The sequence below is a fragment of the Ruditapes philippinarum genome, unplaced genomic scaffold, assembly GCF_026571515.1.
Source record: "Ruditapes philippinarum isolate M1 unplaced genomic scaffold, ASM2657151v2 ctg2733_1_1_1_1, whole genome shotgun sequence".
Taxonomy (NCBI): Eukaryota; Metazoa; Mollusca; class Bivalvia; order Venerida; family Veneridae; genus Ruditapes; species Ruditapes philippinarum.
This window is the reverse complement of record NW_026852680.1, coordinates 168,626-179,658: the sequence shown is the minus strand read 5'-3', so window position 1 is coordinate 179,658 and position 11,033 is coordinate 168,626. Positions and strand designations below refer to the sequence as shown.

Below are 11,033 nucleotides of genomic sequence, written 5' to 3'. Positions count from 1 at the left end.
ATTCTGTTAAATTTGGTCGCAGCTAAAATTCCTTCCTTTACTACCATCTACACATTAAGGTTGGTCATCCCTGGAAGTTTAAGCAAAATCTGCCATCTGGTTTAAGAGGAGTTGCGTTCACAAAATTTCTACATAGTATATAGTGAAAAAATCAACAAAGGGCCATAATTCTGTTAAATTTGGTCGCAGCAAAAATTCCTTCCTTTACTACCATCTACATATTAAGGTTGTTCATCCCTGAAAGTTTAAGCAAAATCTGCCATCCGGTTTAAGAGGAGTTGCGTTCACAAGATTTCGGGACGTACGGACAGACAAACGGACGGACGTACGGCGTGACGGACGGACAAGTGCAACGCTATATGCTCCCACTCTGTGGGGGCATAAAAATTGAATACATAGCTAGTTCAAAGAAAGTTAAAGACAAGACATCTAAGACATTCATTATGTAAATAACAAATGAAACATAACCTACATTGTAGATGGAATGAAGGAAATATTAATAAAGGTCACTGCAAAACAATCATCACAAAATTGTGTTTGTTTATAACTGGACTTTATAAAGCAATTTTGATGTCAGAAAAAATTCCCACTCTGCATACATGAAAATGAGGGGGAAAAAAGTCAGCATTTTGTTACGACTCTTTTTCCATTAAATACCTCTATAACTAAGAAGAAACCACCGAAACATAAGTTCAAATAGTAAAATTGACTAAATAAGTCAAATGAATAATTTTTTTTTTCATTTAGGAGTTGGATAAAATATGGTCCAAAGACATATTGCTAAAGAAAGCCCAGTGTAATCAAAATTAAATGGAGGGAGAAATACAGCTCTATATCTACACAAGAACACACGCAACAAACACAAACAGACACGTACAGAACTGGCTTACATTTATGTATTTCCCTGTAACAGATGGCCATCGCCTGTAATGTGGCCTCATCTGTCGGATGCTGGTCGTGCACGTCATGGAGGATAACAGAACTGTCGTCATGGCGACCAAGTCTCAACAAAGCCAGTGACTTCAGTACCTATTCAAGGAAAAATCGTATCTGATTGTTATGTTGGGTCAAAGAATTAAATTCTGTGTCTTACTAAACTAAAATACCAAGCTGACCTTCCAGTTATAACACCCATATCTATATACATGTATATCATTATTCTAGACTAGCAGTGCTGTCACTGTACAGTGCATGTTACTTTTACTGATATAAGCCGTGTCACGGCAAAATTAACATAGTGGGTTTGTGACCAGCATGGATCTAGACCAGCCTGCGCATCCGTGCAGTCTGATCAGGATCCATGCTGTTCGCTATCAGTTTTTCTACTTGTAAAAGAGTTGGTAAGCGAACAGTATGGATCCTGATCAGACTGCGCAGGCTGGTCTGGATCCATGCTGGTCGCAAACCCATTATGTTGGTTTTGTCGTGACGCGGCTCATATCTCTTCAGAAAGTATGAAGAATGACATTATGATACAGTATATAGAAAGAAGCATCTTAGAAATTAAATCATTCTGTATTCATTTTCTATCGCAATGTATTTCAAGTAATAATTTGCTCGTTTTTCATATAAGAAAGTTGTAATTAAAGTGAATTGGTCTAATTGAAGTGTATTGGTCTAATTATAGTGTACCGGTCTAATTAAAGTGAATTGGTCTAATTGAAGTGTATTGGTCTAATTATAGTGTACTGGTTCAATTAAAGTGAATTGGTTTAATTAAAGTGAATTGGTCTAATTAAAGTGTATTGGTCTAATTATACTTATAGTGTATTGGTCTATGATCAAAAGGTTTATAATTATTAATTCAATAAATAATTACGTTGATAGTATTTAGATTCAGACAGTATTAAGATTCAGACATAACTACAAAGCATAAGAGAATTATATATGGATGTTATTGCCAAGTGTGAGATACACGATCTAATATTACATTTATTACAGATAATACAAAATATTATCATTCATAAATATTCATACTTAATCACTTCAGAACTTTATCAACATTTTTTTCAAGCAAAATTTTATAAGAAATGATACAAATATGTCCAAATGATTCATTTCTATTGTTTTATTATCAATATTTGAATGTGCTAACAGAAGACCAATCCTCTTTGATCACAATCCTTACATTGACTGATAGAAAGATATCGAAAATATAAAGTATATCAATATCATTTCTTTCTATGAAAGCACTACCGCAGAACCATTTCCGTGTTCTTTACAAGATTAAACATAAAATATTAATATATACTTACCCTGGCACATTGGAGATCTTTCTGCTTCTTCAACACTTTGTCAGCCTCTTGTAATGCTTTCTTATTATTTCCATTATCCAAACAATCTGAAAAAGTAGAAATAAATGAAACAAAATGTCCTTGAAACCATACCATGCCTAATATTTTAAATGGACTTATCCATCAATTTTGACAAAACCATTTAAGCCACGTCACGACAAAACCAACATAGTGCGTTTGCTACCTGCATGGATCCAGACTATCAGTTTCTCTACTTGTAATAGGGTTGGTAAGGGAACAGCATGGATCTAGATCAGACTGCGCAGGCTGGTCTGGATCCATGCTGGTCGCACACCCATTATGTTGGTTTTGTCATGACACGGCTCATTTATCATTTGTAGGGAATATTTCAAAATATTTTCTAACTGAACAGTGAACTGTGCAGACCATGATCAGACAGCACAAATGTGCCGAATGTTCTTTGTCTGTATCTGTTGGTAGGTAGAATTTTTTGCCATAAAAATGTAACGAGGTCGCTCACCTGTATATAGCCCCCACCCCCGCAGGGCCAATTTTAACCCAAAGGCTTTTATTTGAACAAACTTGGTAGCCACCCATAAGAAGATGTTTCATGCTAAACATCTTAGCTCTAGCTCATTGGGTTTTTTAAAAGAAGATTTTTTAAGTTTTTACTATACACATAATTATAGTTAAAAACAATGACACCCCTGGGGCGGGGCCAGTTTTGACCCCAGGGCTTTTAGTTGAACAAACTTTGTAGACACTTGCTAGAAGATGTTTCATGCTTAATATCTAAACTCTAGCTATTTGGGTTTTTTCAAAGAAGATTTTTAAGTTTTTGCTATACACATATAGGGAATATCAATGACCCCCCGGGGCGGGGCCAATTTTGAACCCAGGGCTTTTATTTGAACAAACTTTGTAGACACTCACTAGAAGATGTTTCATGCTTAATATCTAAACTCTAGCTATTTGGGTTTTTTCAAAGAAGATTTTTTAAGTTTTTGCTATACACATATAAGGAAAATCAATGACCCCCGTGGCAGGACCAATTTTAACCCCAGGGCTTTTATTTAAAAAAAACTTGGTAGACACCCATTAGAACATGGTTCATGATAAATATCTTAGCTCTAGCCATTTGAGTTCTTTAAAAGAAGATTTTTTAAGTTTTTACTATATGCATATAGGGAAAATCAATGACCCCCTGGGGCGGGGCCAATTTTGACCCCTGGGCTTTTATTTGAACAAAGTTTGTAGACCCTCATTAGAAGATGTTTCATGCTAAATATCTTAGCTCTAGCTCTTTGGGTTCTTTAAAAAGATTTTTTAAGTTTTTACTATATGCATATAGGGAAAATCAATGACCCCCTGGGGTGGGGCCAATTTTGACCCCAGGGCTTTTATTTGAACAAACTTGGTAGATACTCACTAGAAGATGTTTCATGCCAAATATCTAAGCTCTAGCTCTTAGGGTTTTTTAAAAGAAGATATTTAAAGTTTTTTCTTTCGGTTGCCATGGCAACCAGAGTTCTGCATGGAATTAAATTCTTTGAACAATTTTTAAAGGTGACCACCAAAGGAACATTTCTGTGAAGTTTGGATGAAATTGGCTTAGTGGTTTATGAGGAGATGTCATTTAAAGTAAAAGTTTACGGACGGAAGACGGACGGATGACGGACCAAAAGCGATCACAAAAGCTCACCTTGTCACTTTGTGACAGGTGAGCTAATAAAATGCTATAAACATCAATATGTCTATGAATATACATGTACGCATAACAGTGTTCAGCACTAAAAAAGTCCTATGGTACAGAGGACACCAAACACGGGGAAGGGATTTCTCAAGTCACAAGACAGGTATCCCGCTGGGACTTTTAATTTTTCAATGGAAAATATAATAAATGATTGAATGGGTTGTCAAAAAACATTAAAATATTCATTAAACAATGTACACTTGCAAAAGTCAAAATAAAAATGAAACCCACTGCTTACAAAACATGAAAATTCTCAACATTGTCCACATTAGTCATTCGCTGATATTTTGCCGTATTTTTAAACATCATGGTAAAAATAATTAGCTTAAGCAGCTTATATGATATTTTTTCAAATTAGATATTAACTGGCATGTCACAGTACTTATTATATATCATGATAAAAGTAGGCAATTTTATGATCAACATTGTACTACATTTGAGATATACAAATTTGGATTATAAATATTTACTTTTTCATGCACTGATTTTTTGTTGTTTTTTTTCCGTTCAATATAATTGAATCAACGTTTTTCACAGGTTTAAATAATACTTAAATAAATTAAAAAAATTTCAAATTTGAAGTGGGAAAATAAATTTGAAATTGATATCCATGTGATTAGTAAAGGAATTAAGAAGGGAAAAACAAAATTGCTTCTCCTTCTCTGCGCTGTTTTTTACCTGGCAGACAGAGTATGTTACGTTTTTCTCTTGATAACAAAAAAACAAAAACAATTAGGGACTTCTAATCTAAATTAAGGACTTCTAATTTCTGGAAGAGGCTTCAGGATACATGGTACTAAAAAACAATGTGTGACCAGGGTAACAAGTTTGTAGCTTAACAAGAGCGATCAGTAATCACATGTGTCGCCTCATGATGGCCAATTTCATGTTGGGACAAATTTTGTGACAGACGGACAGACAGACGGACAGTGCACAACTAGACTTTGTACTGATCATTCCTGTAAAGTTTGGATAAAATTGCACCAGTAGTTTATGAGGAGTAGTTCGGACAAGCTTTTGCGTATCTGGCAACACACAGAAAAAAACTCCTTTTTATCAAAGGGCCATAACTCGGCAAAAAATCATTCAACCGGAAAACCCGTGCAATATGCGCAAGGACTTGAGCTACAGATCAATCCTGTAAAGTTTCATTGAAATTGCATAAGTGGTATAAGAGAAGTAGTCTGGACAAACTTTAAAAATAAAAATTATTAAAGTGCCATAACTCAAACAAAAATCATTGAACTGGAAAATGCTGACAATATGCACAACTAGACTTGGTACTGATCATTCCTGTAAAGTTTGGATGAAATTGCACCAGTAGTTTATGAGCAGTAGTCCGGACAAGCTTTTGTGTATCTGGCAACACACAGAAAAAGAAACCTTTTTATCAAAGGGCCATAACTCGGCCAAAAATCATTCAACCGGAAAACCCGTGCAATATGCGCAAGGACTTGAGCTACAGATCATTCCTGTAAAGTTTCATTGAAATTGCATGAGTGGTATAAGAGAAGTAGTCCGGACAAACTTTAAAATTAAAAATTATTAAAGGGCCATAACTCTGACAAAAATCATTGAACCGGAAAATCCTGACAATATGCACAACTAGACTTGGTACTGATCATTCCTGTAAAGTTTGGATGAAATTGCACCAGTAGTTTATGAGGAGTAGTCCGGACAAGTTTTGTGACAGACGGACGGACAGACAGACAGACAGACGACGGAGAAGTGATCCCTATATGTCGCCACTACTCCGTAGAGGCGACACAAAAATCAAGGTCACACCAAGACTTTTAAGGTTCATAGATGAAAGTACATTGATGGTCATATTCTGTCATCAATTCTGTGACCTTGACCTTTCAACAGTACTCCTATTTACAACACATCATCATCATGTGATGTCTAACACATTTATGATGAGTTAAGTTATTGTAAAATCCATCCAGGAATGACAAACAACAGTGCACTTAAGTATTAAAACATTGTATCACAGCTTTAAAAGTATAAATGTGACCTTGACCTTTGGATAGCGATCTGATTCATTTGTGTGACACATCATCTTATGTCTAACACACTTATGCATAGTAATATTTAAATCCATCTAAGCAGGACATGACCATCATTGCACTTTTATAGAATTACATATCATGCCCACATTTAAATAAGATGAATGATAAAATGGATGAAATATCTGTTTTTCCAGATGATATTATCCATTGTGATATTAATTATATCACTACATTCCACCACAGATTAACTGATAAGATAATACTTATTGCTTAACTGCAGATGTTTAATACCTTTCCTGTTGCAGTGCTGATGGGGGTGAAGATTAGCATAGGTTAGCCCTAATGTATGGACATTCTAATTCCGTTACAAAAACATATGTTCTGTGAAAATTTACATATTACAAAGCAAAGAACAACAATCTACATATTCTACATATAAAACAATTCTACAGATAGATACAATCATGTACACGATAACACAATATCATTTGCTTATATTTTCCACACATGCAGGTAGAACTTCATTTAAGCAAAACAGACCTGTACCACTAGCCTTACGTTGTGAACATTTGAAAAAATCTAGTTTGGTGCCAGGAAAATATCAAGAACCTATGAAAAGCTTAATATATTTTTTGTACAGTGTCAGTGAATGTTAAAGCAAAAAACAAGACAGTTATATGCACCAGCCTATAAATTAAAATACAGGAAAACAAGGAAGTAAAAATGTTGTAGCATTTTTTCATGGTTGCAACACAATAACCTGTCATATTACGTTTTGATCTATTGAAGCACTTCTGTTTAAATTAAGTGCTTTAGCCTTTACATAAAACCTGGGTATGTTTTATGTTTAATTATTCTGCTGTTGAAACTAAGTAGCGAGTTTGTATCACTATGGCAACACTTCACATGTTTTCAAAACTGGAGCGTACATATTGAGATCATGAGAAGTGATATTCAATTGCCAAAATTCTGTTAATTTTTATGAACATCATTATTTTGAAATTATAACAAAGCGATTACAGCATTAATTTAGTCAATAATAAATTCAGTGTTTTTTTCTTTATATAACTTACTACTACCCTAAAACGGTACTGTTCCCAATAGAAAATAAACATAAAAATTCCCAATTTCTTATGATTTAATTCCCAAAATGGCTGTTCAAAATTCCCAAGTGTAAGGCCAAGTGATCTCTCTAAAATCATTAAAATTCAACATAATCACATAAAAATCACCACTCAATAGTTCTACCTGGTCAATGGAAGCTGTTAGCTATCTTTATTCATGATGACTAATCTTATTTGTAGCTGCAAAATGCATAAAAAATTCCAATTTAAGTCAAAATAACGCATTTTTTTTCAGTCTGGCAGTGTTTCTTCCAGCTCCAATTTTTTGGGGGTCATTTTTGACCACCTGTATCAGATTTTAGGGGTCACTTGAAATGTTTGAGGGTCATGCCAAACCATATATTTTATTAACCAAGAAGAACATAAAAGAACTGGAACCACTAATTTATTAGCCTCTTTCCTATAGAGTCACCGTACCAGTGCTTAACCAGTTTTTCACAAAATCACATAAAAACTCTTTGAGAACAAAAAAAATGCTGGGAAACTTATTTTTATTACAAAGCTGGCCCTTTCAAACTCACACTAAGCTAAAGCGTTTTAACGACACAGATCAGGATACAATTTACCACGGAGTTCTACATAGGGTATAAAACCACTATATTTTTCAGGCAACCAAACCAGTGCTCGACCAGGTGGTTTTATCTCTATCAGAACTTTTATTTTTTAAAAACAGATATGACTTTTTATGTTCAACAATTCTATTTCAAAAATATTTTGAAACATTTATGTTTTAGTGTCTATAGGTGTAAATATGAGAGTAAATATGATACGAAGGAAATGCTATATATTGACAAATAAAGTGTTTATAAGAGTTTTGGAATGTACATTTACTGGGGTGTTTGAGATTACTTATTCTCATATTTTTTACTAAAATCACTCTGCAAACATAGTTAAGTGTGATACTTGGTGTAATATACAAATTGTCTATGCTTTTAGTGGTGTGTTCCCGATTTGTTTTCGTACAGCTGCCATATTTTTTTACATGTTCATAGCCCCTGCCTTATATGGAAAGCTGGGTTTTGATGATTTTTGGGCGCCTTTCCTGATGGAAATAAATTCGAAACATAAGAGTTTAGGCAATTTAACAAAGTATTGTCCACATTTGCCCTAAATTATCATTATTTCAGTGTTTTGAAAAGTTTTTACTGCTACTTTTATTATAGAATAGTATTTTTGTACTGTTTAATATTGTCTGCAAAATGGCCAATCTTCTACCAAACTTGTAGTACTTGTACATCGTGTAGAGGTAACAGGTCAGGTACCAATAGCACACATAAACTCCCAGGATTTTTCCACTTTAATGCATAAATCGTACACAGATAGAATTATTGGTCGAGCACAGGTACTATGACTCTAATTCATTCAGCCATTGAAAAAAAAATAGATGTTGCATGAAAAATAATTTGAAGAATCTTTATAAACAGAAGAAAAAAATTCTTTAATTATCCCCAGTTAGCTACTGTAATTCATGCAGCTTAATATGTACTGACAACTTTAAATCTTAATCAGCAAGGCAGTTGTTTACACAGTTGCATCATCCTTCCCATATTTGGTTGTATAGCTACGTCACTAGCAGTACTGTATACAGGTAAAATGTGTAACAATTGAAAGAGAGTTGTGTAGTACATACAAGTTTGTTTTGAAAATTGGATAATTAATTGATAGAAAAGTGGACAATAATTGGATATAATTATATTGTCCTCTTGGATGCATGAAAGGGAATTTTTGTCTGATTAACAGACAATTAAATTGAAAGGTATTAAGTCGTAAGTTGTATTTTAATTTGTTAAATAGTTTGCAATGGATTTGAAATTGTCATAATTTGAGATTTACTGTAAATAAATTGAGAATAAATAACTGCATCACTGGAAACGCACAAATTGAGTCTCATTGCATCAAGGCCTTAAAAAATGTGTCAAAAACACGCTCCGGAAGAAACACTGGTCTGGTACTGGTACCGGCACCATTCCTAAGGTAAAAAAAACAAACGCTGAAATTAAACCGAAATTGGACCAATATGATAATCTTAATTTAGATTAAGACAAATTATCGGTCACCTGTATTGACAATTGTCACAGTGATTTATTCGACAGAGGTGATATTCACCAGTGTGAATTTCACCTGTTAACAGGTCTAGGATTTCATGATATTTACGGACAGTCTTTAAATTTATGGACCATCTATAATTTTACAAATTTTTTTATCTGTAAATTTATAGACATTAAATGCGAAAATAGTATAAGTTGTATTAAAATTAAAAACCACAGGTAAATAAGAATAAATTTACTGATTATATGATTAAATGTAACAGTATGATAAGATTCAGAACAATTTGAAGACTTTCAATTTTCACTTTTAACAAAAATTTCAAAGTCATCATACAAAGATGAAACTTATCTTATTACCTTTGTTAATAGAAACAATCAATATAACAACTTGTTTTAAGCTGCGGATTTTAGTATAAAACTAAAAACAGCAAATTTAACATTGAGGATCTGTAAATTTATGGACTGAAAAATCTTTAAATTTATAGACTATCCATAAATTTACTGACAGTCCATAAATATCATGAAATCCTAGACCTGGTTAAAGTCAGGGGTGGTATCCACCAGTGTGAATCTCACCCGGTAAAGTGAGGATCGGAAAGGCGCAACTATTGCGGTACATTGGCAGTTACTCCATTCGGGGTAATTTGAAAAACTTGTTTAAGCTGAACAGTATCAAATTTATGATTCAATCATACAGAACTTGTAACGGTGAACCTGAAAACTGTCATGCATCTACAAAAAATGCTAAGTTTCACACATGTACTAGGCAAATAAGGTATTTTTGAAGAAAGAGAAAACTTAAATCCTTTTAATTAAAAATAAAGCAATGTAAAATTAACCATAAATAGGTCGAAGTCTTCTTTCAACCACTTCAGGGGATACTTTTGCATTATCCACATGGCTACGCGACGCCATGTTTGACAATTTCTCGCGGAAGCTTGCGAGAAAAAATCGGAAAATCCGATTCAACTACCAAAAAGAAGAAAAGGTAACAAAAAGAACACCGGAAGTATTTACAAAGGAAAAGCTGGCTGGTATTACGAGATATGGCAAATATACATGTATATGAAATGTTAATTAGATGTTAATTATATGTGATGAATGTGACCTATTAATTAGAAATAAACTCTAGTCTGTTATGTTCCATTATGTTCTTTTCTATTCTATTCTATTGTATATTCTATTCCATTCTATTCTGTTCTTGCGGGCACTTTATGTTTGACCTGTGTTTGTCTCTTCATTGGCCCATAAGAACTGGATCCTGGTACTGAAAATATTTTCATAAAATTTTATAAATGTTTAGATGACAGTGTGGTGATTATGTACATCATTTTATTTTCAGAAAAATATTGTTGCCATATATGGTAACAAATAGACTTAAAATATAGCAAAAATACCAGTGTATAATTTGTTTCCATCTATAACTATATATAATTGCATATTTTTCCGTCCGTGAAACTGACTCACGTGATCATCTCTTTTATAGTACAAAGAACTATCAAACAAATTTGCATAAAATAGAGCAAAAATGAATGACTAGTTATATAAAGTAGTACTGAGAAAATTTGATTAGCTGTTGTATAAACATATTTTCTTTAATATGAGGTAGGGGAAAGTTAACATATTTCGACAAAAGGACAAAACCTCGAGGATGTACGTAAGATTTCAAAAGTTAATTCATATCTTCCTCAATAGCATAATTTAAATATTTTTTTAGGCGTTCTTTATTGTTTCTTTTTTCTATATGGGTGGCTGGAATAATCATTTATTATATATCTTGCAGCTGCTTGAGCTTATTGATGAATAAATGATTTTTCCCGAGGGTGCCAAACTGTGTTATAATG

At 33.4% G+C, this 11,033-nt stretch overlaps 1 protein-coding gene across 1 annotated transcript; it reads right to left on the bottom strand.

Annotated features, from left to right (window-relative positions):
• Window positions 1-890: 890 nt before the first annotated feature.
• On the bottom strand, window positions 891-10,134 carry LOC132721049 (phagocyte signaling-impaired protein-like; the record flags this gene model as incomplete). The annotated part of the gene is given in 3 exon segments (XM_060705300.1): window positions 891-1,029; window positions 2,256-2,341; window positions 10,029-10,134. Coding segments are annotated over 3 exon segments (301 nt in total), but the record flags the coding sequence as incomplete, so codon positions are not given.
• Window positions 10,135-11,033: the final 899 nt, after the last annotated feature.